At 41.0% G+C, this 27,488-nt stretch overlaps 1 protein-coding gene across 2 annotated transcripts; it reads right to left on the reverse strand.

The window, feature by feature from the left end:
* Positions 1–575: 575 nt before the first annotated feature.
* ulk1b (unc-51 like autophagy activating kinase 1) lies at positions 576–27,120 on the reverse strand. Of its 2 annotated transcripts, none has more exons than XM_073477758.1 (27): positions 26,510–27,120; positions 25,152–25,244; positions 24,694–24,735; positions 21,021–21,053; positions 19,707–19,743; positions 17,723–17,896; positions 15,943–16,016; positions 15,318–15,419; positions 13,741–13,799; positions 12,977–13,059; positions 12,677–12,727; positions 12,012–12,103; positions 11,669–11,834; positions 11,308–11,359; positions 11,091–11,177; positions 9,752–9,883; positions 9,492–9,640; positions 8,361–8,620; positions 8,024–8,229; positions 7,587–7,708; positions 6,923–7,048; positions 6,273–6,457; positions 5,704–5,888; positions 4,990–5,108; positions 4,692–4,849; positions 3,545–3,680; positions 576–3,391 (listed from the first exon to the last, which is right to left on the reverse strand). In XM_073477758.1, exons 1-27 carry the CDS (start codon positions 26,597–26,599, stop codon positions 3,336–3,338), a joined length of 3,069 nt encoding a protein of 1,022 aa, XP_073333859.1. In that variant the 5' UTR covers positions 26,600–27,120; the 3' UTR covers positions 576–3,335. The 2 variants fall into 2 exon arrangements, with proteins under 2 accessions (XP_073333859.1, XP_073333858.1); XM_073477757.1 differs by having other exon boundaries at positions 11,308–11,362.
* Positions 27,121–27,488: the final 368 nt, after the last annotated feature.

The following is a 27,488-nucleotide window of genomic DNA, read 5'->3' on the forward strand; positions in this document are numbered from 1 at the left end:
GACAACCACTTTAACCCCGAGGTAGTGCTGTGAGGCAGGATGCGTTAAGTCCCGCCTCCTTATTTGTGATTGGCAGCGGTGCGGATAAGCGTTTAAACACATGCGTCTGATTGGTTGAGCTCGTTAGGGGCGGTACCTAGCTAAAGAAGCGCTGCCTGACAGACCGACCTCAAAAATCATTTTGGGGTGCTGCAATAAATGTATAATGCCAATACAGGAAGGAAATTAAATGAATGGAAACCAGTGGCTTCATATATGTGAGGATGTGTTAATACATCTTAAACACATTTTAGAAAATGACAAGATGTAATGTTTTTGAATGGTTTAAACACCGGTATGTTCCTTTAAACAGACTTAATGTAAAGTCCTTGTGGCCAGTTTAATCGGTCTTAACAGCTGCTTTAATAGGTCAGCAGAGACAGCAGCTCTCCCGGCCCTGCCACATTCCCTTGTACAATGCTACACACAGGCAAGCTGAGCATGGTGAGGTTTCTGACTGAGTAGGTTCAGGTGTGCAGGATCATAACATCTGTCACAGTTCTAAAGGAGCTAAAGATTTCTAAAGAAAAAACAAATTACCTTTCCTTTGACTTTATTCATATTGCAACTCTCAAACAGTAAATGTTACATCACACACAGGGACAATGAGATAGTGTGTCTGTCATAGATATGATAACATTAAAATGCTTTCGCAACAGTAAGAGACAATATGGAAGATCAGCAGAAGAAGGCCTGTTCTTTGGAAATGTATAGGTGGTGTGGTACTGTTCTCTCCGTGCCTGCAGCATCATATACACAATAACAATAACTTAATTTACAATATATACAGGTCATACAGAATTAGTCAAGTGAAAAAACAAAATGAAAAACATTCTGGTATGTTCTCATCAAACATACAAAAAGAAGAATCCAAATCAATGACAGATCGATTATGGGAGTGCACATAGCAGAATCTTTCTCCAACACCAACCTGCTGTACTCCTTAATTATTTCAACTGCTGTACGACCGATCTGTATGGTGCTTTTGACTTTAGGATGGCCGATTGCAATGATTGTGGGTAACAATAAAAAGTGACACATATATCGGTCTTTAAAAGGTAAGACGTCATGAGAGAGACAGAGAGCGTGTGGATGAGCTGATATTAGGAATGTACACTCAAGACAAACTTTATAAACACGCTACGAAAATTTGAGAAAAAGTCTCCGACAAAATACAAAAAGGCCACAAAGCAAATACACATAACGTATATTTAGAGAAATCTTCACTGAGAAAAACCTTTCCTCCATCACGTTCTGCTGACAGTGCTACTATATTGGCTTCATAATCTCAGCATAAACCACCTTCAGCCCTCAGCATACATCAACAACTTATTCTAAAATATGCACTTGGTCAAAAAGGCAGAGGAGATTACACCGTGGGGATGAAAAATGTAGTACTAGGCCTGGGTCACACCAGGGAAACCCTTTCATATGTTAAAGTGGGATCCTAAAACATCCACGCACGTCAACTGGAGTCAACATCATATCATTCACATCTCGTTACAGACCATTAGTACCACCGTCCGTTAATACATCAAACATCACTTCACACATGCAAGCATGCACACAAACTTCTCTCTGAAAGGAACCAAAGTAGAAGCTGATCCTCCCTATTTGCCCACAATTTAGGGGAGTAAAGGTATCCAGTTGGGATTTATGGCTAAGGTCAATATCAACAATACATAAATATTTCAGGTAAAGCACACATCTTCAACTAGCACTCCAAATCAACAAGACACTCTTCAAAATCAAACACAATCGCCACTACTCTGAAATAGAACACAACACAATCGATGCACATCAGCTCTCAGCGTAAAGTGATTTTTTTTTCATTTCCTTTTTCTTCTTAAAGAAATCTTTCTAAGGTTTCATAGCTTATACCATCTCTGTGTCAGCATTCTTACATCTAACATACTTTTGACTGTAACTATAACACAACTAAAAAAAGGAAGTCAAAATCTCTAAATAAGCAAACCTATCTACAAAAACTCTACATATTCAGCATGTTCCACTCCAGATCGTTCTCTACAGTACTTCAACAGTGCAAAAACACTCAGACGTTAGCCCCGAGACAAGTCTAAATGTGAGTTAGCTAACACTTGGCTAATATATCGCTCCTTCTCTCCTGTCAGCCCCGACATTCAAATTTGATTATACTTGCTAAACTCCGACACGGTTGATTGATAACATACAGACAGACAGATTGTGGAATTGTGTGAGGAAATTACCAGCAACAGCAGCATTTAAGCCTCTGTACACCAGGTTATTGCAGCATCTTTAGCATGAATGTGATCAGGGATGCTAATGGACCAGTTTCGGTCCCTCTTGAATGAAAAGCTGTATTCTGCATGTAGCAGTGGGGTAGTGGAGAGTGTTTTCTGGATCCACCACCATTTAAAAAACTAAAACCCTATTCCATCATTGTTTCAATGATGGAACGTGATCTTTGACGTTAAGCAAGTATAGAATCAGTAAAGTGTCCAAACCAGCATAGTAACCTTATCTACAGTGAATCTAAAAAGTAACCTAACACAAAAACATAACTACATTTTTTTAATCATTTTGGCAACAGTTTTGTAATAGTGCTTGCATGCACTTCCGGCCACCAAGTGTAGCATTACTACTCATACTTCCCTTCAGCAAGCAAGTAAAAATAAGATTAAAAAAACAGAACAACCCAGCAAAGCAAGACAAACATACATTTGATGAGAATGATACTCGGCCATTCCCAGTCTTCATCAGCCCACATCCTTTCCGTATGAAGCTGTACAGCTGATACTGTATTTTCCCTCCAGCTACTTGGTAAAAATTTTGTGTATAGAGTTGCCCATTGCAAATTCGTAGCATGAATATTTGCCCAACAAAATGCTATCTGTTTATGTAAAGATAAGCACTTTGTGTGGGTGTGTGACTACTTGGCAATAATTGCTCCTGCATGTGTTACGCCTAGTGAAGGGAAGCTTCTTCTTGGCAAAAAAAACACTATTTTCAGTGCCAGGGGCAAAGTCCTCTCACATGGATGAGAGCGCAGACATTCTTTCACAGCACAAGTGCTCCGTGTCCAACGCCGGTTCAAGTTTAGCGTTGGGGGAAGTCACTGCCACTGTCCAAAATCTTGGAATGAATGGCAAGCCATTTAGACAGCTTAAGCCCAGAAGCCTTGTGGTTTTTCTTGTGAAACCTTAAAGCATTTCTAAGTGAAGACCATGAGATGTGGGTGCAGATGTGGTTCGTTGGTAATGTGCAGGGTGAAAATGACTGACATCATATCCACTCCATAAAGCAGCGAAGGACTCTCAGACACAGAGTCCTGACTGCAAAGCTGTGAGACGACGTTCAATGCACTCCTTACCTGCACACACAAAGACAAAGGGAAAAGAAAAGGATTAAAGATGAAAACATAGCAAATTGTTTTAATTATATCATCATCAAAGATGATTTTTAGCTGGAGAATCATCCCACACCAAACCATGAAGACGTGAGATGAGCTGACAGATGTGCTTACATTTGCCAACACTGACGATGTCGTCCTGTTCAGTGAGCAGCAGAGACAGACCCTCCATCAGCAGCAGAGCTTTATGGTAGCGCAGGGCGGATGCTTCCCCTTGGTGGAACATCTCGTCCAGAGCAGCAGCCTGAACCTGAGAGGACAGCGGGATGTTGAAGTTAATACATTTGTCTTGGTTAAAATACCAATATAATGCTGCTGGGACATGTGATGAGCCTGAGTTCTGTGAAGAAATAAAAAAACTAATAAAGCTGTTATTGTGTGTTACTTAAGGAACCCTATAGGCACGTGAGGGGAAAAAAACACAAAAAACTAGCCATCCATTTCCTAAGTTTGATCTGAATTGTTTTCTGCCATGTGTTTATACTTAAAAAATAGCTGGTTTTATATGACATTCTTTCAAAGTTACTTGTTGGTCTTTGAAAACAGTTTGTTGAAATACTCATTTGGCTCACAAGAGGCTGAAGTGCACCACAACCCCACGTTCTAAACATGACTAAAAACATTCATTTTTCCCAAGACAGGTTTTAATTTCTCCATGCACTTTAAACACAAGGTATAGCTAACGGCGGATTAGCACATAACGTTTTTCTTTTTTCACAGATGAAGAACAAAAAACGTGACAAAGAATGATTACCCAACAAAATGTTCCCCCCTCTAACTGTTTCTCAGATGAAAAAAAGATAATTAATGAAAAAAGATTATCCTGGCAAAACCTTTTTCCTTCACCTGCTATTAAACGCATGGGTAATTTCTGCCATTAGAAAATGGATCACCAAAATTTGTTTTTCTCACTTGCTCCTCAGTAGTAACTCTATCCTGAGTGAGTACACAAATACATTTATACAAAACTCTAATTAGAATCCACATTCATTACTTTTGCGTCTTCAATGTTCCTGTGATCATAAAGCAGTAGCTTGGGATCAACTTCTCATAGCCTAGGTTTAAAGAGAGAGCTGGAGTGAGATAGGAGGAGTATTTTCCACATACATGTACTTAAGTTTGTAACAAATTTGAGGACTAAAATTCACTGGATGCCCACAAACACTAAATCTAAATCTAAATGGTTAAGCTGTGGTCTGATAGTCAGTAACCCTTGTCTACTTCTCTGCTCCGCAGCTGTCTAATTTTTCCTCTGGCTTACCATCTGCACAGTGTGGCTGAACAGCAGCCGCTCAGCTGTGATGGAGGTGATTTGGTCCATTAGACGGTGCTTCCTGGAAAAGAAGCGCTCCAGACGGGTGCTGAGTGAGCGACAGGACGCCACACTGGATTTATACAGCTCGTTCAGCCTCCTCACCACTGTGTGTTGACAGAACATTTGAAAGAATGTACTTTAATTTCATTGTGCAACTGGTTATGGTCAAAATGATTTTTCCTTCACTTTAACAAACAGACACCTTAACACAACTCTCCACCTTACAGAATGAAATGGCTCCTACCTTGTTTGACTGTAGCAGATGGGTAGAGTTTGCCCTGTTTCACTCGCTCCATGGCTGTGTGTAAGGCCGTGGACAAGAGTTCTGCAGTCTTCAGGTAGAGAACCAGCTGTTCTGCATGACTGAGAGGACAGATGTATGATAGATGTGTTTAGCAGAGATGAGACCAAAGATTTTCCCATTTAACACCACAACCTCCATTATGAGAAGACAGAAATTCAGCTTGTTGCCAAGTCTGGTGTCTCAAATCTGTCCAGAGTAAACTCTCTTCCTGGACAAATCAATAAGGGATCTCTGGCAATGTCAGTTCAGTTCTTCCCCCACGAGTAAACCCTCTTCCGAAACATATGGATAAAGGATCTGAGAAAAAGAAAGTTAACCCTACATCTCTGCTGCTTTTGAGTTACCTTCAGCGTTTTTGTGCCAACAGAGTAAGTGTCTAGAAGTGCAGCTGCAGGCTGCAAGTAAGCTGTGTTACTTTGGAGTGTATTTTTATTCGGATGCATGCAAGTGGCAGTGGAGGGTCTAATGGGAGAGTCACCAATCCTACTTTTGATTTCACAGTCGACTTTGAAAGCTCAATTTGTTCTATTTTCGTTTCAGAATTGAAATTGTGACTTTCCTTGCGCACAGGCAAGAGATCCACTCTGAAATCATGCTCTATCCAAACTGGATAAATGGCATCATTGCTCACAGCCACATCTGATACGGCCTTACCTCCACTCTCGGCTCAGCGAGCTTATCTGATCTGCTACCAGGCTCTGTGGCTGAAGGACGGAAGGATGAGAAATTTCCCCCAGCTCCCCCGCCACCGCGGCCCCACGGGCTCCAGCCACCTCCATCAGACAGCGGGCGAAATCCAACGTGAAGCGCAGGCGTTGCACGGTGTCTGTGTGCTCCTGCTGCACTCCGACAGAGACAGGTGGTGGTTTAGTGGTAGAATATTAAACAGAGATGTGATTTTGCATTCAGTCCACATTAACAGGAGACAGGTCATTCAGTACATTTCATTATTCCACTCTCAGATTTCACCTGAGGCTATTTTGCCACAATGACTTGCGCTAAAGACACTTCAACAACACCATGCTCTCTTTTTTCTATTTTTCTCACACTCCACACTCTCTAGAGGGATTATTCATTCCAAGATTGTGTGAAAATGAACCCCTGACTTATCTATACAACATAAGGAGTCTTTGCTGCAAATATAAATAGAATGCGCAGGACCTAAGGGGCGTCTTCCCTTTTTGAAATACTCTCCAGAGCTGTGTATAACACCTGCCTCTCACCTCCATCAGCGTTTCCTCAGGCAGCTCGGGAGCCTCGAAGGTCACAGGACCGCCCATGTTGGCTGTGATTGGATCAGTGAAACTGTAGCGAGGACTAGAAGGAGCCTCAAAGCCATCCAGATAGATGCCTGTCTGGGGGTAGCGGCTTGTGAAGGAGCCTGCGGGGCTGACTGAAGTGAACGAGCCTGCAGGAGTCAGAGAAAGAGATGGAAAAAAATTGTATGTATGAAATATTCATATTCATAACTATTTTCTCCAAGCATTTTTATCACTATACAATAAATAACAAAATCTACCAACTATGCTGCTTGTTGTTTTTGGCATTCACTCTCGTTGCTGACCACTGTCCGTGCTTTCTGGTTAACGAGCATCTTCCACCAGGAGATATGTTATTTTTTTCTTTTTCTTTAAGTGACAATCAAAAAACTGGAAAATTTTGTGTTCAGAAAACCATTAATTTGGGTTATGACTTCCTAAACTTAACTACAGCCAGTGGAAAATACGTTTTATGCTTACCTCCATGACATCATGGAAAATGAAAGAAATAGCCTCGCAGTGCTTCACGTTGCATGCTGTGCAGAGTGTAATACCAGTATTGTCGTGTGACTGCAAACAAGCTATGTAGTTGTATGCGGATGTGTGTGCGCTACCTGAGTATTTCCTCTGTCTGGAGGTATGAGGCGGGGTGCTGCCACTGGGAGGAGAGCCCACGGTGAACACCACCTGTGCTGGGCTACAGGAGCCGGGAGCGAGGCCTGCCCCACCGCAAGGGGGCACTAGAGTGCAGAAAAGAGCAATGACTGAAGGTTGGGGAGAGTGTTGGGAAACCATATGCATCTGATCCTCGAAGGTCCCATTTTTATGCAAACTATCAGGTTCATACTTTTATTTTAGGTGTCTACTACAAAATATTTACATGCTTATATAAAAAAAAAAAAAAACATTATTTTTATCATACTGTCCATTGCTGCAGCACCTCTACGTCTGAATCCCCTGTTTAAGGGCCTGTCTCTTCAAGCACGCCCTCCCACCAAAAACCCAGTCTGCTCTGATTGGTTAGCTCTCACAGGCCTGAGCAAGCACCGTCCCTGTGTCTCTGCCATGGTTTTTGCAACCATGGCAATGCTGAGGACATCGCAGAGAACGGTGACTGTATACTTGTGACATCACAATCTTATGGAAGTCCTGACGGCTCGTTTCTTTCTACACTACAATAAGGGACCTTTAAGTAAGCCTGTCACTTATTGGAATGAGCCACATAAATACACTGAAATCCGAAACTACATGCATATGTTCATCCACAGATGTGCCTACCTGTTATGTCTATGGCTTTTTCAGAGGTCAGGTTCTCTGTGCTGCCTCGTTCACCGGCAGGTCCGCCTGGTCCAAACGCAGCCATCAGCAGCATGTCAGACAGACGACCGGCACTCTGAGACCTGCAGCAAAGAGAGAGGAAACAGAGGCACAGAGAAGAGAACATGAAAGGAAGGAAACGTGTTCGAATAAGGCCACATCCTCATTTAATATACATTTTTACTAGCTGCCTTCATTCGTTTACTCACTTTTTCCCTGCTAGCTATATTTAACAATGTTTCTATCCACTCTATTAGGTTCTTGGTCTTTATTTTTACATGCAAGAATGAAAAAAATCCTGTCTATGTTGTATCTGTTACAACATAGACAGGACTATAACAGCACCAGGATGGTAACAATTAACAAACAGAACATGACAGTAAAAACATCAATCTAACCTTCCAAAGCCCTTGGTATCATCACTCCGTCTGTGGATGCAGTGTGCAGGTTGGGTGACCTGTGTAGGTGCTTGTTGTCCCGGCTCTCTGGGCTCTGCTGGTGCAGTCCTGCTGCAAGGGGAGCCGATGACCAAACCCTGCTGTGTCAGGAAGGTCACAAGGTTCGGAGAGCTGGGAGGCTTGGGGAATTCAAATGGAGGTATGGTCTGATGAGGGATACAAGAGGGAAAGGAGAGCGGTACCAGGGCTTTTATTTAAACTGCTTGGTAGTCTTTCCTTGTTCTGTGTATCTAAAGAGAACACACACACACACACACATGCACACCAGCTGACTCACCCTGGAAGGGGAGCCCAGGATGGTGGGGAGGGGGCTACGCTGCATCAGCTCACTGAGTCTGGGGGAGGAGTGCAGCGGGCGGACAGTCATCAGGCCTGTCGAGGGGGCCACCACCGGGTCTGAGTGCTGCTTCCTGATCTTTTGCCTGACACCGCCACTGGCACACTCTAGCAAACAGGGGGCACTGTGGAGCCGTGTGCCCAGTCCTGTCGCCTGTGGGTGCTGATGAGAAGCAGGCCGGGCTTCAGTGTGGTGAGGAGCTGTGGGGATGTCAGACAGTCAGAATATTTCTGCTTCTTCACAGCAGGTGGCATGACAGGAAAGATGGACTAGTCCTGTCTAACTGCTCCACTACCCTGTTGGTGGCACATCCAGACAGTGAAGGGACCGTGGCAGCATGAAGCTCAGAGGAATAGAGAGCAAATGGTGCTGAGAGGAGAGTGTTTGTTCATGTAGGAGGTCAGTTCATTTTCTCAAGCAATAACTTTCAAAACTCCTGCCAAGGATGACTCAGAGAGAGACATTGCAAATGTTAACCACATACTTATTTCCCTCTTTGACTTCTTTTGAATTTTCAGGCAACACCTAGAACCAGTCAATCGCCTTTCTGTCTGCAGCTAACAATGACTAATTCACCATTTAGAGAGTAAAAGAGTGAAAAGAGTCCAGTCATTGCCCAAATTTCTTTTTCTGTCCAACCAAAAGTCAAAAACCACTATTTACTGCAATGAATTAAAATGCAGAAAATAAATGAATCGTCATATATGAGAAGCTTCTTGACTGAATTAAAGGTTTAATCAATGTAATAAATATAAATAAATATTTTAATTAACAAATCCAGTAGTCAGGACACCGAAAAGACGTGAAAGAAAGAAAATAAAGTTTGTTTTTTTCTCTTGTCTCGCATTACAATATAGCTACCAACCAGTTAGCTCCAGATCCTGCTACATCACCCAAATTCATTTCAAGATGTAAATACTAGGGATCAGTATGACCGATAACACCATTATTACCACCAGTATTAAAAAAGTAATGATCTGCACTGGATACTCATTTCAGTCGAGTATTCGCTAAACTTTAGTAGATACAGTATAGTATATGTTATACAAAGCAAAAAAGAGCCTGAGCTACCTTGAGGGGAGAGCTGGAAAGGTCTGGCGCCTCCCAGTGAAAGCCTGCGATTGGTGGTGACTGCTCCCTGCCCGTAGGGCGGTGAAGGCCCGGTCCGAGCAAAGCCCAGCAAGCTTCCACTGCTGCACCGACGCACTGGTGTCGACAGCCTAACAATACATAGTTCACGATATAAGTTCACAAGTACTGCAGTCAAGTTAAGAAATGTAATTATACATATGCAGCAGTTGGGACGTGTGTGAGTGTTTGTGAATACAGACCGTGGTGAGCCATCCTGTTTGGTAGAATGGAGGTTCTGCTCCATGCGCTGGTAGTTCTGGAGCTGAGTGGGAACCGGGATAGGCAATGACTGACCATGGTTTCCATAGCTACCTCCAGGGAACTCACTGGGCCTGCCAACAACGGCGAGAAGAACACAGAGTGCCAACCACAGAGTTAGTGTGTGTGGACACAGAGATGTCTGACACATTCAACAGGAACACCAAATATTTGGGAGAAAAGATGCTCTGTTACTGACAATCCTGCAAAACTTGTACAATACTTTTCATCTAAAGAAAACAAATGAGGTGCACGGATTACATAACCTCAAGTTAATAAAAGGCTGTGTTCAATTATTAAACCTACTTGATTCTAAAAATTTCTGGAAAAAGTCTCACCTTCCAGTATTTCTAATACATCATAATATGTTGATGCACACAATATACTGAGATCTACTCTGACTTGAATATTAGGGCTAATGAGCTCTTAACACACAATTTCAATCAAAGATCTTAAAAGAGTAATATGGTTGACAAATACATAGCCCCTTAATTTAAAGGGCTCTGTGGAACTTCTGTGTTGTGCTAAAAGCAGGTTTTTAGTTCAAGTTAGCAGACTCCATTTAAAATTATGGTTAGCTACTGTTGCTCTCTGTTAGCAGCGCGAAGAGAGGCACTGGAGAACATGCATAAAGTCACATCCTTTGGACTGTCGAGGAAAATCTGACCCGAGTCCTTCACAAAGAAACCCACAGTCCAGTCCAATATTATAATTATTATCTATTCAATGATATTAGCATCATAGTATGTAGTTTGACCCTCTATGAGTGACCTTTAGTTGGCAATTTGTTGCTCATTGCCAGGAAATTAATGGAATAATTTTTAATACCTATAAAAAAATTAATGCTTCTTCTTTTTTTTTTTTTTTACTAATCTAACTGGTCTATAATGATCATTTGCAGCTCCTTTTTGATTAACTGATTAACTGCTATAGCAGTAACATTACGATATTACACAGTACTTCATCACTTTAAATGTGGCAGAAGATCAAGTTTGTTCTCAATTTCTCCATTATCTATACAACCAATGTCTGATATGTAAAATCTGAATAATGTCAAGATCACCATCCATATCAAGTATCTTTTCCTGGAACTGACAGAGACTGCCTAAAGTCATCAATCTTACTACCCAAGCTGCTGTCACTGTGAGCAGGCAGCAGCAGACACTGAGTCACTACGACTTGCCACTGCAGTGCTGCTAGATGGCTCACAATGTCGTGCCCTCTGAGCTTCACAGTATCACATGCATCACCACAACCAAGCATTCATCTTTCTGCTGTTACCTGATGGGACTTGGAGACCCACTGTAGGAAGGTGAGTGTGGGGGTGTTTTGGCTTGACTACACAGACCAGCAGAAGCCAGAAGAGAGCTAATTAAAGAGGGAAGAGACATCGTCAGGACTTTATTATTTGGAAAGGAAGAGAGCATATGCTCTCACTTTTATAGTGAAGTCAATTACGGATATGTGATCCGTGATAGTACCAATCTTTGCTTCTTACCCGCTGTTCATCAGGCTGTCCGGCAGCACTTTACTCTCACATGTGAGCTCACCTGCTGGAAAAGCAAGAAAACCAAAAGACCGGCAGATATCAGTGGGGAGTGAAATGGCCATTTTCCAGAGTATTTTACATTCTATTACATGAATAATAAACACTGATTGATAGGAACGACACATAACAAATGTCCTGATGGAGAAGAACTCTAGCTTATGAAATGCTTCATAAACTGTAGTCTATAGTCTTTTTAAAAATTAAAAGATGACTTCAAATCTTTCAGCAGTAGTTCCATTAAGCTGGAACAAAGGCTATGATTATGCACAGCTGCAATTGACATTTAGGTAAGGACCCTTTGCTTTCTTACTGGTGAAGTGAGGAGGCACCATGACAAAGTCATCTGTGTCGCAGGAGGACGAGTTCTTGCTGCTGCCGCCCCCTCCAGACGAGTCCTTGAGGAGAAAACCAGTGGCCTCCTGGGTAGGGGAGGCCAGAGCTTTGGCACGCAAATGCTGAACCTCAGCAAGAGACTGCTGCAGAAACAGAGAGAGAATACGTAGTTTATAAACAAAGAAAGAATGCATGGACGGAATGATAAAAAGAGCAAACAATGAAGGAAGTCCAAATAGGTGCTGCGCAGACAGAAGCCCAGCCTCGTTAATCAGGTGCAGACAGAGAAACAATAGAAATAACCGGAATAATAAACAAACCGGTGGTGAGGCGAGGTGAGAGGTGGAGGAGCTGCTACACGAGCTGGCTGATGCGGAGCTTGGGAAGCAGGTCATAGACACAGTAGGAGTTGCTGGAACAAAATGCAACACATTTGTTAGACAACTCAAGCATGCGGTTTGGTGAGAAACACAATGTAAACAGACACAAGCAAGTTTGTTTACAAGAAAACTCATGCATGTATCATCATCTCTACTATGTGGCTGACTAATTTTAGATGGAATAAAAGTATCATTTGGGTGGAAAATTCATCCTTGACATTATTTCCGTGTAGCATTATTTTGAGGTGGAGCCGATCAATGAGGCCTTTAAACAATATTGCAATATTTTTAGGCTATATCATGATACACACACATATCTTGATATTTTTAAATCTCCTCAACAGCACTTCATAAATGTCAGGTCGGGGTGACAAAATAGGATTTGAGGATAACATTTTATTTTGGATGAAAAGTGATGATTTGCACAGATAATGCGTAATGCGTATTGACTTATGTGTGATAGAGATATTCTAGGTGCAAGAAATGTTTATGTACGCATATATAAATTAGAAAGTGTACAATACAGATACAGTCCTGAAATGATGCATTACAGACAATTATCCATCCAAACTCTACTAACAAGCGTATGATTTATTCTTACTTACTCTTTTTCATGGATGAGCTAGCCTCCAGAAACGGATGACAAAAGAACTCATCTACCAGCACAAGACAAAATATAATTAGGAAGAGGCAGTGAAACAGAACATTTCTCATATTAAGTATCTATGCAACACCTGTGCATAGACACAGACTGACATAATCTTTTCTCTGTTTTATTCCTTTACATAACACTTCTCAGCAAAAGACAAACAATAGTATAATTAAGTAGCATGAGTATAGGTGTAGGTCTTCATTAACACCATAGAGTAAACTGTAAAATGTTACTGTGCTTGATGTTAACTAACCAAAGTCCATGCGGTCCTTGTGGTTGCGCTGCAGCAGACCCAGTAGCAGGTGTCTTAAATGGCTTGAAGTCTCTCTGGGGATGCTGCAAACAAGTAATACCGCAATCAGTGTGTGCTGGTGTGCATTGAAATACCTTCATTAAAGGTTAAAATAATACAACAGAATACTGTTACTACAGATGCAGCAAGACCTTAGATACACTTGGTTTACTGGAACCAAAAAATGATATATGTGTGTTCCCAACAGAAAGTTAAATGAATGGTAATCTTTTCAAAATTACATGTTGTCTTCCATAGTTGGTGTGTTTTAAACATTCCTGAGAGCCTAACTTTTAAAAAGGCTTTCATTAGTCAACTGTGAGAAAATGAAATGTAAAAAATGTAGAGACGTTGTGCTGTAAAAGAACAGGCTGTCAGGGATTTGTTGAGGGACTGTCATTTCAAACAGTGTTGTGAATAACTGCCGTTCAACTGTTAAAACAGCCCAGCTGGTATGGGAAGCATCTCTCTAGCTGACTTCATTTGGTAAATGATTTTAACAGCACCATGGCAACACTAAGATATTTTCAAAGATTCCTTTGGGTCAGAGCTTCACTTTTCACTGGTTATTCTATTCTGAAACTGGGTTCAGTTTCTCATTTCTTATCCTCCAAATCGATTACAAAAATGCAGAAAAATGATCTGACCTTCACTATGTGTTCTTTTATTATAAGATCTGTAATCACATGAATCACATCACATGTCATCTCAGCGTAACTCCTTACTTGGGGCTGAGAGTCTTGTTCTTTTCGTAGAACAGCCGGAGATCCTGAGGACTGCTGGCCTAAAGACGACAAAATAAAGTTGAAATTAGTTACGATTAGGGTTGGGCCGATGGACAATGGTATCGTTCATCGGCCCAACCCTGACAGCCATCGACTACTAATCCCTGACCATCGTAACATCGTGATTCAAAAGGCTCCCCACCAGAGAGCACAATTAAGTGGCGTGTCCCCTCACAGTTGCCGTAGGGCAAGAGTTGTTGTTGTTTGTGATAAGCAGGGAGAGAAAATGAAAAGAAGTATGTTGCTGCTCAGTGCACAAACTTACGTCTCCATGTCCCGTTTATCATTTTCTTATTAAATCAGCTCAGTTAGGGGAACCCAAGACACTTAGTTAAATTTGTGGCAGCAGTGTTTCTTTTCCTGCGGGCCGCTGTTTCTCTCAGTCATGCCGTTTTTATACACAGTTTTCTTAGCTTAGCTTCCTTGGCTAGTCGGCCAACGTTGTTTTATGCCTGAGGCTGAGCAAAACTAAGTTATGGACATGTGGTGCGGAGACGAGGGCACTTTTAAACCTGGCACAGGGATGTATGTCAGTGGTAACAGGAAATAGTTTCCTCTGCAGGGTGAGACAGTTGGAAATTCATGTAGGAGCAACAGTGGGAAACAGCAGCGAGCTAATATGCAACTGCTGCCTTACGACAACACTGAGGGGACACGCTGCCTCAAATTCGTAAACAACAATGTCATCGTCCAACGTAAATACTGTCTGCAAATATACACGTAGAGTCATAACACAGTAAGCCGTCATAGCACAAGACTGACTCCAAACAGGCCCTGTTAATGACATGCGTAATAACACATCACTACATGTTTTTATATGCCTGTCAATGATGCAAAGAGAGAAGCTACTCAGTTTCATAAATGCTGGCAGACCAGTTTAGATAAAGTAGCTTGTAAGAAGTTATGCATTTGATCTTTCACAGCATCGCTCAAGTCGGCCAAAGCAAACTACTCATCTTTCACTTGCTCTGGAGAGACGACACGGCCTGTTTGAATACTTTCAACAAGCAGACTGATATGCAGTTACTGAATAAGAATGTGGACATGTCAAGGAAACATCCAATGAAGTTCTATGTTAGTGCACCTCATGTTGGTGCTTTTTTAAATTACAGCATGTGTGTTTTCCATCACTTTAATAAAGTTAAAATATTTGCTTCAATTTTAGTGTCTTGAGCAAAATGACACCCATGTTGATTGCTCACATATTCTTAAATGGCAAAACAGCTAACATCAAAATCTAAATGAGCTTTACATTATCTTCAGCCTGAAACCGATCTGCTGTGTGTGGTATGTTGTAAGGCAGTCAAGAGAGGAATGAGGATCGCAGAGCAAAGGGAGTACTGCAGTGCTGCACTGTGGCAAAGAGAACGTAGCTAAAGTAGTTGTTGGTCCATCCATAAATGACAGTGACGGTAACTGTGACTGTGAAGCAGGTCATATAACAAGAAAAAACATGCATGCTGTAGTATATAGCCCTGAATCAGTCAGAACACAACCTGTGAATGTGTTGTGTTTACCTGAAAAGGAGCCTTCCCAGTCAGGCACTGAAACACGATGGTTCCTATACTCCACAAGTCAGCCTTGGCATCATAGTTTTGGGACATAATGACCTCCGGAGCCTAGTAAAGAAAAAAATAGGTCATAACACTTCACTTGAACTCTCTGGTAAACGATTAATGAGATGATTAAGTTAGTTCTGCCCATGCTGATTTGTTTTAGAGAGTATTCAGCTAACATTGTAAAATTAATAGAACTAGCTCTGAGCTCTGTCTGATTGACAAATGAAGAAACTTTCTCTGCTAATAACTGACTGTGTTAAGCTCTGGTCTGCGTGAAAACAATTAATCAAATCTGAATTTACTTGGGGTTTAACAACAAGTTAAAACATTCGAGTATGTTGGCAATTACAGATTGGTGACTAATGAAAAACCCGCATAAACCTCCTGGTTCTCCCATATGTGATCAATCGATTCACATCATTTTCATTATCATCAAACCATTCAGTGGCCCCTCGTGTCCTGTATGAAAGCTTCTGCATTTGTCACGTTTCTGCAGCCACTGATTAAGATTTTCCTTTAATTTGTCACTCATCTGTATGTTCTCTCATATCTATAAAAACCTATTTTAAAAAAAAGCACTCACCATGTACATAGGAGACCCGCAGAGTGTTGCCGCCATCATGTTATTCTGAAGGTACCTGGCAAAGCCAAAGTCCGCTGTGGAGGGAGGAAGTGAGACAGGGAAGGAGGGTAGGTGGCATAAAGAAGAAGAGCAATTAAAAGGTGATGTTATTTATCATATAGTATACATTTACTGTCTTGACTGTGATTACAGCTAGAATGATGCAGCATTATCACGCCGTTTATCCACTTAATGACCATAAGCTACTGCTTTCTCCAGTAGAGAACAGAGGTAATAAGAATGATTTGAACAACCGCTATGTAGCTCAGTTATCCAAAGCAAGCAAGTCCAATTTATGGTTATTACAAGGCACAGTCAGAAAAAAATATTGATCACTCATAATATACTGATTCTACTCATTACCTTACTCATTTTGTTTAATTTTAAAACATCAACTTCACAAATATTACCTAATATTGCTTCAGCACAAGCACACAAGCTATTTAACAAGCCAATACAATAATTTCTAAGTTGTCCCTGTGCCACTGTGAATGTGCTTGTGTGTCAGTATCTGTATCTATGTAGGTCCAACGAGTGTGTGTTTATTTGTCAGTGTGACTGAGCTCCCAGAGCCACGAGGCTAATAACATTCAGCAGTTACTGTGGGACTGACAGGAGCACTCAGACTTCACTCCCACTCGGCAATCAACTCTCTCCAGACGAATAAGAATTAATGGGCTTAAGGATTAGCAGAGTTTCTAAACAACTGAACAACACACACAGGGAGTCTCTGCAGTTGGTCATGACACTCATTATGGTGATTACTTGTTGTTACACCAATGTCATCTTTTGGGTAAAATCAGTGAAACTCTTAACTGATGAGACACACACACACACCATGTATCATGTATCTGAAGAGGATTTGTTTGTCTTGGCATTTGTTTTCCAACAGTGTTTTATTACAGGAGGACTACCAACACTGCTGAGGGAAAATGTCAAATTCTAATATTTAATCTAATTCTAATTTCCTCTAACGAGTTTAGACCAAAAATCCTAGAGTAATAAATGACCTCGGGGAAATCATTATCCGCTCCTACAGCAGTAAGAGTGTGTGTAAAGAGCTTGATTACGGTGTAGGGAATTTAATGCGCTGCCTAATGATATTCAATTAGTTTTTTGCTCCTGCCGAGGGTTTCTTGTGCTTTCCATTTAAACATCAACGTACACCTAAAAGCTGTGGTCTTGTGTGTGTAATGTTGAGGTGTTTTTGCTTTTTTCTTACTGCACGTTTAGATCCAACACAGCTACATCTTAAAAAATCAGTCTGAAAGTCTAGCGAAAAACTTGAAAACGATTTATAACCATCATTAATAACTGGGTAATTTACAGATAATTGAACTTTAGTTTATAGTTATGTCACTGTTAAACAATTTATTAAGCAACTGTTTAATGTAAAGTTGCAACTGATGTTTATACATCTTTACAATTGCTTAAAGGTGCAATGTTAGAATTTTAGTTGAAAACATTCAAAAGTTTTCAACAGGCGGTCAATTCTTACATATTGTACCTTTAATAAATGGTTTATAAAGCATTTAATTGTTTGTTAACAGTAACCATACTAAGGTTTAATTAACTATAAATCAACCATTTATTGTTGATGATTATTATAAAGTTTTACCAAAGTGCCAAATATCTTCACTGTCACTCTGTAGTACCGAGATGCCCATTTTAAAAGGCAACAACATAAAACTGATGATGAAATGTGAACATGCTTGCTGACTCTCACACCATCAACACCTACCGATCTTGATGCAGGTGTTGTTGGAGTGCGACTTGCGTCCTGGTGGGTAGGAGAGCAGGATGTTCTGTGGTTTGAGGTCCCTGTGGATTATGCCTTTGGCCTGCAGGACCCTCATGGCCCCTGCAATCTGCTGCAGGAAAACCCGAATGGTGTCCTCGCTTAGCGTTCCTTTGGCTGCAGAGGAGGAAGAGGGACGTAAATAAAAGGTTAATAAACTGCAAGTTGACTTTGGTGTACAAACACTGCTGAGGTGTGCAGTGCGTGTGAAATTAACAACTGATGCAGGATTGAAGGTGGAGGTATAGTAGACCGATAGGGACTGAGTGGCCCTCTTTCATGTATTTTTAAATCTATGCATATCACACTAGTTCTCCTGACACATCTTGGAGTCAGACCATGTTATACCAAACATCTAAATTTACCTCTAAAAATATCTGCATGCTCTTTATTCTTTTCTCTCCGTTGTCTCACATCACCCCACTGCCACCTCCTGCTCCATGCCCCTTCCTTCCCTCCAATCACCTCCCTCATCTCAAGGTGGTACTGTATGGTTCTATGTGACAGTCCCTCCCTTGTCTTGGATTTCTCTCTAACTCCACCTTCCTTCCAACAGATTTTTTCAAACCCAGGCTCAGACTCGACTTGGGCCAGGAAAAAAAGTTGTTTTTATTAACCACAGTAGGCAGTGGACCCAAAAATACTTATGAAACTTTTTTAACCACGCAGGCAGAGACTATTTTTAGAATAGGTCCTCTATTTAGCTACAGCTTTAATTTGTTGGCAAACAGCTAGTGGGCGGCTGACATCTTATTTCCCACCCTGCCCATACTGACACAATAATTCCCTGGCTATTGAAAGCCCTGTAATTTATGAGATGTGGCATTCCTGGACAGAACTTTTGATTGTTTTTACCATCATGATTCTCTGGTGTACTGTATGTATATGATGTATGCCTCACATATGATGGGTTCAGAAAGAAAATCACAGCAGGGAAGTTTCTGTGGTTTTATTACACTGTACGTCTCTGTCTATTTTAAGCCAAAGTTCATAAAGCACCAAATCTGTCTCTGTCTTCAGGGCCGCAGATAAAACCCTACTTCCTGCAGTCAAACAGGAAGCCTACAAAAACAAAGTCGTGACCTGACTGGACGCCTTAGGATGAGTTGTTCCCTTTTATTTGCACTCTCTTAATCTTCTTGGCAGATCTAACAGAACTGAAAAATAACAGCTCTTAGTTAGCTTTTCGTTTTTAAGCTTCCTGAATACCTGAGGTCTGCCAAAACTGCCAGCTCATTTAAACTAGGCCTTCAAAGATTACCGTTTACTATGGCTTCCCAATGATTTAGACACAACTTCTGCTTAAAGGGTAACACATTAAGGGTTTTCACATTAAAGTGTGTCTACAGGTCTTCTGGAGCCATACTACATATGTGAAAATAGTAGTAGTAGTAGCAGTAGGCACCAGGTTTTAAAAAGTAAGGAGAATGTGTGGAATAAAAGGTGGTGTCTCTGGTTCTGCTGTATCGATTCTGATCATTTGTTTCCATAATGAGTCCAACAGTGTTGAAGGAGTGCAATGCAAAACAGTGGACTGTTTTTCAAAACGTGGTGCCTACATTACCCACAATGTGACTTAGCCAGAGTAACATCACTGGAGGCAATTTATCAGATTACATGCAGTTTCCTTTGGAGCCACAAAAGGTTTTATACTATTTGTTTGACATGTAGTACTGCCCAAAACCTGTAAACACACTTTCATGTGTTAAAGTGGTGGAGTTACCCTTTAATCTATAACAATTTGCTTGCTTTAGTTTTTATTGTTTTTTAAATGTAGTTTATTTTTTAGTTCTATTCATTTGCTTCTATACCAAGCACTTTAAATTGAATAATTGTAGAATTTTCAATCAAGAAATTGAAGATTACTCTTACTGTTTGTATTGTTGGACAGTGTGAGTTTATTGAAAACTGGTCTTGTTTTACTTACAGTGTAGGTAGTCAGCAAGGTCGCCCCCATTGCAGTACTGAAATTAGAAAGAGAGACAGGGAGGGCGGGGGAGAGAGGGGAAAAGGAATGATGTGTAACTTTAGTGAACAAGTGTCTGACATCAAGGGACTAGAAAGCAAACGAGATCAGAGCAGTGATTTGCTGAAGACTGAAGCGCTTCCAGATTTACATCCTTGCTCTCACTCCCAGCATCAATATGAATGAACCCAAGGACGAGCTGTGTTATGACAGGTGAGGCTCTGAAAGGCTGCCTCACAAGCCATTTCCTTTCTATGATACAGAAATAAGCACAAAACAATGATGGTAATAAAAAGATAGGACCAGTTAACAGATATGCATCTGCTGTCGCTTTCATCTACAGTAATTACATACGTGTTCTGCTTCTGTAATACCACGTTTAACCAGCAACTATCATTTTCATGTTTTATTGGACTGGCACTTTTATTGAACCTTTCAGCACTTTGAAACCCTGATGCTTTGAATAGCGCTAAACAAGTAAAACATTGTGTAATCATTATCCAGGAAATTGCATACACCATGAACGTTTGACTGTCTTGACTATCTGTTCCTATCTGTCTCCATTTTAGTATGCTAACTTTTCAAGGCTCTAGACTAACTTTTTCCACTAGCAGCACTGGCGCTCCCTGCTGAAAGTATGAGGAGCACCAGTACAAAGTTTATACCACTTAAACTGTCGTGCAACACAAAACATCAATTTGTTCCATCACAATCATATTACTCATAAATCCTTTGGTAATAACTAAGCAATTGAAATGAGTGATTTATTTGCAAGTTGCACAGGTGCTCCTAGTTATAAAATAAGTTGCACTGTCTCCAAAAATTGTTGCAAAATGCAACTTAAAAGTAGCAGTCAGGAGCCCTGCTTTTTATACTGAAGCTGTGTGTGAGTAAGCCTTTCTGCTTGGCTGGCAAATACGTCAACACGATATTACACGAATCTTAACAACAACTCATTCACACAACAATCGAGCTGGGGAAAATGAATAAAGATACCACGCTACATGAATTACTTCAAGTAATGAAACAGGCAATTATGTTGTCAGAACAAGAAGAGCGAGTATGACAGACAACTCCAGTCATACCTGACACTCTTCATCAGATTCTCAGTATCAACCCACGGTGAAAACCAAGCTGTACGATGATTGGTGCCCACCTCCCACCCTCCAACCCTCTTTTGATGCCTGAGGACTCAGCTAATTATAGCCCAGGCCCTGTCAGAGCTGAGACAATACAGAGCTGAGCAAACAAAGCCAAACATCACAGCGAGCTTACCTCCATTACCAGGTACACTGAGCTGGCAGTTTCCTAAACAGAGAAGAGATAAGAGTGGAGGGTAAACAAACACATGTCAGTGATACACACAGGAAGGAACAGGTGGTGCTGGTGCTTGTCGATCAAGTTCGAGCAAACTAAGCTGGTGATTCAGATTCGAGAAATAGAGTTATTCACAGTGTGAAAGAAAGACACATAGGAAAAAGAGAAGAACAGAAGAGTGAGGCACATATGTCAACAAATATCAAAGCTTTGCACAATAGGATAATGATTTTTCCTAGATTTGTGGAGGACTACATCCATTAGATCAGTCATTTAGTAAGGGTTAGGGTTTGGTGCTCTCCACTTCGATTTTAAATTCATTTAAAAGTAGGTGGTGCGCAAAACTGCTTGGTTGCTGCACAGGGAAAACCCTGGTAGTAGTCTACATAAAAGTGTTAATATTGTAAAACTGGATCCCAGACTCCTGCACTGACGGGCTTTTAAAAAGAAATGTGGCCTGTTCTTTGCTGTGAATCTTGAATATGTTTGAATATCAGCAAAACCTGGCGAGAAATTAGGAAAGAATCTCCTCTGCTGCATTAATACTGAGCCAAAAACAATCAGGGAATCAGACGATTGGCTCTGCTGTCAGCAGCATGACCAAAACAATCAGTAAATAATTAACAAGTCCGATGGAATAAACCATCTAAAACCTTTAACTCATAAGCTCCCACAACATCACCAAAAAACAATAAGTTACTATAAATTTATCAGAATCCAGATGAGTTTAGATGTTGTACATTCGGAGGAGTTCCATCAACTCTTCTAACATCTGTTATCTACTTTCTTTCCTCTGGTGTCCTCTCTCAGACAACCTGTTTTGAAGAGGAAAACATAGTGCGGCCTGCATGAAAAAGCGCTCTTATCTCACAGCAACAGATGACTGCAGTCTTTCACTCTGACCTCGTCTCAGTATCTTGTTGAATCCACCAGTCAGAGGCCAGACTGCTTTCCACAGTTCAGCTGAGTCAGGCTTTTTGAAATTGGTTGTGTTTGGCTTTATTGAAGATGGACAGCAGCAGCGAGTGACCAGCCAACGAACCATCTGGTCTCAACAGGCTGTATCTCTGCTGCGTTTATCTCACAATATTACAGCACCTGACTTCAGTCGGACAAAAAGTTTGGTGTTGCGTTGAGTGTTTATTATCATTAGAGAATTTTTGGTATTCATGTTTGAAAAAAGACGATCGATTATCATCTCTGGTCGAGCTATCTGCTATCTGCTCTTGCTCAAAACCTGTTAGGAAATAGGAACTTGTTGCATGACTAAAACCTTTTGGTGCGTTGACTTTCACACTTTGCCTGACACCTGTAACTCCGAGACAACCTAGAATAATCTGATTATTCGACATTCAAACTACTTTGGATGAGACAATCAGATAAAATGTGAAAATCAAAGCAAATGTATCTCTCTGGTGTCCAGTGTTTGGTTTGGTTTCAGTTTCCTCCTGACCTAATTAGAGAGCTGCATAGTGGGATCTCCTGCTCAGAACATCTACACTGTCTGCTGCTGTGCAACAACAAACCTGTAATCTTAGAGCCCAGCTCGGACTATCTTAGATGCCCAGAGAGAGGTGCCACTGTGAGCCAGTATAAAGATAATAGACAGGAATAGGTTGAAGTTCTGCATGAGTAAGTGCATTAAAGCACGCTGAAAATTCTCTTCCTTATGCTTTTTGATGTTGGGCTCTCGGGCAAAGCAGTTAAATCCTCATTTGCTATTTTACAGTGTGCTGGGATGTTTGAGTAGCTAGCAGAGCTCAGCATTTATGCATTACTGGTCACGACTTTATTTGTAACCTTCTTTGCATGATGACTAAGCCCACTGACAAAAAGAATAAAAATAATGGGTAGAGAATGAAGGTCAGCTTAATTTATCAAAAAAAATGTTCTGGTCTGGTAATGGTTACATTAACATGCCCACAATGTTCTAGTTTTTTCCCTTATTCCAAAAAGACAATATTCTGAATAAGCTGTTAACATGACAAATGAAAATTAATATTCCACCAATATTCCTGTTAACATGGAGACCCTAACCCTATTTCAGCGCTATGGAGGACTTTACTTCCTTTTCTTAGAGCAGTCATGTTGCTCCAGTTGTGTACCTTCGTTACCACCCTTCTGCAAGTTTTGCAAAAGTGTCTACAGCTTTGCAAACGGTTGGCTGGTTTGCTTACACTGAGAACACCTGCCAGGTAGTTTAAACTGCTGTTGCCAACTGCCGTAAAAACCCTGCATATTCTGGATGCGCTGTAGCCATGTAGAGAATAATACTGGCATATCCCACGTCTTAATCCAGAAATGCTACATTTGGAATGGGCCTTATGTGGAATATCCAAGCCAAGCCAGAGACCACTGTTCGAGACCGTGTTTCAATATTCATAAGCATGAAGCCACTGGATACTTTTAACAAGGCCTCAGGACATTTCTCAGCAGTGTGAGTAGTTACAAAACTGGATTTTCTTAACAACACAAGGACAATTTGTACACATGTTCGTGGTGACAGAACCAGTTAAGCCAAAGCATTAAATCATGTTTTTGTGCCTAAACCATAAACCATATGAATTGACAGTTGAACATAAAGTTTCAAAATAATCAAGGTTTGTAAAAAAGTACACTGCCATCATTAATTTTGGAGAATGATATGCAGTTTTCAAATATGAGATTTCCTATGGGATAAAAAAAGGTTGAATAGCTCAGCAATGCATCAACACTGTTTTTTTATCAATCTAACACCAGATGCAGTGATGCAACAGGATGTATGTCAACATTCTTCACAAGTATTGCGAGTTTCTCCAACAGCTGAGCAGCTCTTGCTCAATACTAAACCCCTACTATTGTACATTTTTTTTGTCGTGTCAGATGTTGCTATTCCCTTAATCTTTGCATTAGATATTTATTCTAACCAGATGGCAGTGTGTTAGTCATGGCCCAAACCGACAAAAGGAACACCTGGTGAGTTAATGCATGTATTTGTGAGGGGGCAGGAGGTTGTGCAGTTTAAATTACCTGGCAGGTGTTCGCACAGATTTGCTACTAGGCCTACAGGTGATTACACTGCTGTGACTGCAGATTTTTATTCATCATCTTTCTAGTGCTAAGAGGTTAAAGCTGTTGTTTTCTGTATATCTCTGATTGTATGGGAACATTTCACCTAGTCTACGCCCTTGGCACCGTAGTAAAAAATGAAGTCACTACACTTCACACAAAGCCTAAATCAAGGAGACTAGCAGGGACAGCCCATGTGACTGCAGACACAATATAAACACTGAAGATGAAGACCGAGCTTGACAGAAGTATTTTCTGAAACTTTACAAGGATTTGCTGTACACGACAGAGAGCGGAGGAGGACGAGCCTGAACAAGATTAAACAGTTTTTGTAACAGACCGATGCAGTGAAGCCTCATTTAACAAGTAGGGAAAACAAAACTGTTCAAGCTGCATTAGCCGGAAGTGGGTCATGTGGAAGAGACAACAGCCCATCTGCTCCACTTTATGAGCACTGACTGATGAGAAAACTGGGACGAGCAGAGGTGTGATAATCATGTATGTAAACAGAAGCCTCGACACAGTGCAGTCAGCCTGTTCCTGACATGATTTACATGGCTGATGTGAGTGTAGTATTACATACCTGAAAGTCCAGTAAAGCAACAATGTTCTCATGTTTCAGTTCCTGCAGAAAAGACAGAGAAAATCACTGTTTTTAATAGTATATCTTTCATATTTGACAGGATGTCCAGCATGAATGTACAGTCTACTGAGGGCCCCCTGTAGTCTGCAGGACGAAACATTCTCATGTTCAAAGATGGGAATTCACCCGAAAAATTGGCTCCTCTCCAGCTCTAGATAGTGAAATATTAAACACAACAACGTGTTGTATTATCACACCACGTGATCCAATAAATATATTATAACACTTTGGAATATCAAGTGATAGAAGAAACAGCAGGGTAATACTGATGTGGAAAGAAAGTGTTGCTTTGTTTGTTCAGTCTAACTCGGTTACTTGTCGTTCCTTAAAATAATGTTACAAGAACACATAGTAACCTAATAACTGGAGGAGGTGGAAGAGAACTTTCCGTGGCTTACCTTGAGTATTTTGATCTCTTTCCCCAACAGTGTCTGGGACTTGGCCAGGTTCTTCTTGTTTATGCACTTCACTGCCACCTCCCAGTCATGTTTCTACAAGAAAACATTACATGGATAATTAATTTTTTGAAGGTAAAAACAAATGCAATGCAGTATGTGGAGCATGTGTTACACTGCACCTTTGTATGGTGTATGACTATGTCAAATTTGGTGCATTTTCAACATGTCTCTGTGCAGTCTATTAATTATAATTTATATTTAAGGTGTCACATGACGCATATAATTGTTGACTATTGTTGACTGTGCATTCCTCCTTCATACAGTTGGTTCAAAAGATTTTTAAATGGAATTTGGTACCGATTACTTCTCACTGGCTGAGACTAGTCATCCAGGAGGTCTAACTGCTAACGGCTGTAGCTGCCATTAGCTATGTCTTCAACACAATACATAAACAACATAATGTCAAAACTGCTTCTTATTCACATTCTGTTGATAGTTTTTTTTTTTTTTTTTCCAACTAAGATTCTTACATATTGCCTTTAAGCATACAATAGCTGCCTCTTGGTGACTGATCGTCTATGCTTGCCTCCATTAATTTGAAGGTTTTCTAAATGGAATCTGGTACTGATTACTTATCATCTGCTGAGCCTTATCAGCCAGGAGGTCTGGTTAGTTTTATAGAACAGCCCATAAAAACCCAATGCTGTGTCCTTATCAGTGCAATTTCTCCCTTTACAGCCTACTTGAATGTGTTGCATTATGTGTTATTAAATGATGTTTCTGTGGAAGAAATGCATGCGTGCCAATTAACAAACATGCTAGGGGCCTACATGTTCCCAGACGTGTTGTTTTTGTCTAATCAGATGTGATCTATTGTATCACCAGTGTCTAAACAAATTACTGTGAAGCTATTATAATTTATACTCATTCACTCCAGGTACAGGACATGTTCCAACACGTTCAATAATGGCCTCAGTTTGCAGCTATCTAATGGAAACAATTATGAAGGCTGCTCTACATTATCTACACGCATCATCTGCATTAAAAAAAACAGCCGAAGTATAAAGACCCACGTAAAGTTACCATCCATGGATTCAAAAAAGGTGTCGTGTGTATTTAAAAAGTATTTTTTAGCATTTTATCCATGAACTGCCTGTTATTTTAAGGGAACATCCTGTATGCTCACCCAGGCCTCTTAAGGCCGTACAATGAAAACAAATACACCAGGCGGCCAATAAAATGCGATTCACGCCCAATAAAACACTTAAAGCACTCACAATACGTTTAATTTCGTTTATATTTGGAATAATATGAGTTTTCAACACGTAATGTAAATACTGGACGAGGATAACACCCACCTCTCGGTGTCTGCCTTTGAAGACGACAGCAAATGCGCCATGTCCTATCAAGTCCTTCCGACTGAACTCAAACTTCCCCACCGTCTCCATTTCGTGCCAAAGTGTGATTTTAGTGATTTTGACTGAAGGGACCAGGAGGCCTCAGGACACCCTTCTGGTTAGCTCCTTTCTCCTCTGTCAAGTAGGGACAGCAGCAGCAGCAGCAGCAGCAGGGATGTTCACCCCCTCTTTCACTTGCCATGAGCTGCCTTCCTGACAACAAACTGTCCTCTTCTCTCATGTTCGGACGGACACGTTTTGGAGTTGGACTCCTAACAAAGCTGCATGCTGTCTTCCATCGAACTTAGCGAACTTAACGGACGAGGGGGCAGGAAAGAGTCCTGTTCGTGTCGCTGCAGCTATCTCTGACGTGCCACCTTAAACAGCAGCTCGCTGCGTTTTGTTTGTATACAGGAGCTCCTCACTTTGTCGTCCACGCAGCGAAACACAGTGAAGCACCGGCTGTGAATTCAGAGGAAGTTAACAGTGTCTGATAACCAACAGAGACTTTACATATCCGCCGTGTTTCCGTGCAATAGGCAGCTGACGACAGCCGAAAGTCACAGCATCGATGGTCCCAACAAAGCAGACGGCGTCCAGCCTCTGCTACACAGCGCATGCGCAGAGCAACTACAGCTGTAGGTCTGACGTCAGTGTCGTAAAATGACAGCAGCGTGTGACGTTTGTTTTGGCTTTATGCAGACCAACTTGTTTACATTAGACTTGAAAATGAGGAACTGCTGTTTGAAGCCAGACAGGTGGCAGGGTCCGCCTCATATAGCTAAACAAAGTAAAGCAATATCAAATTGTGTTGTCCTTTAATGTCAGTTTGTTTATTCAGTTTATTCAGTCATGAAAACAAAGAGAGTTTGTTTATTTCGTATGTTTAAGCATAAAAAAATCAGTCAAAGAAGATCTTTCTCTTCTGATTAAAATGTCT

The sequence above is a fragment of the Pagrus major genome, chromosome 12 (genome assembly GCF_040436345.1).
Source record: "Pagrus major chromosome 12, Pma_NU_1.0".
Lineage (NCBI taxonomy): Eukaryota > Metazoa > Chordata > Actinopteri > Spariformes > Sparidae > Pagrus > Pagrus major.

Coding starts and splice junctions, on each gene's coding strand:
- ulk1b (XM_073477757.1), bottom strand. CDS start 26,599: ATGGAGACGGTGGGGAAGTTTGAGTTCAGTCGGAAGGACTTGATAGGA. Junction 8,621..9,491: donor TTTCCAGCTCTCCCCTCAAG/GTAGCTCAGGCT, acceptor ACATCCCCACAG/CTCCTCACCACACTGAAGCC. Junction 3,681..4,691: donor TCAGCCACACTGTGCAGATG/GTAAGCCAGAGG, acceptor CTGTCCTCTCAG/GTTCAGGCTGCTGCTCTGGA.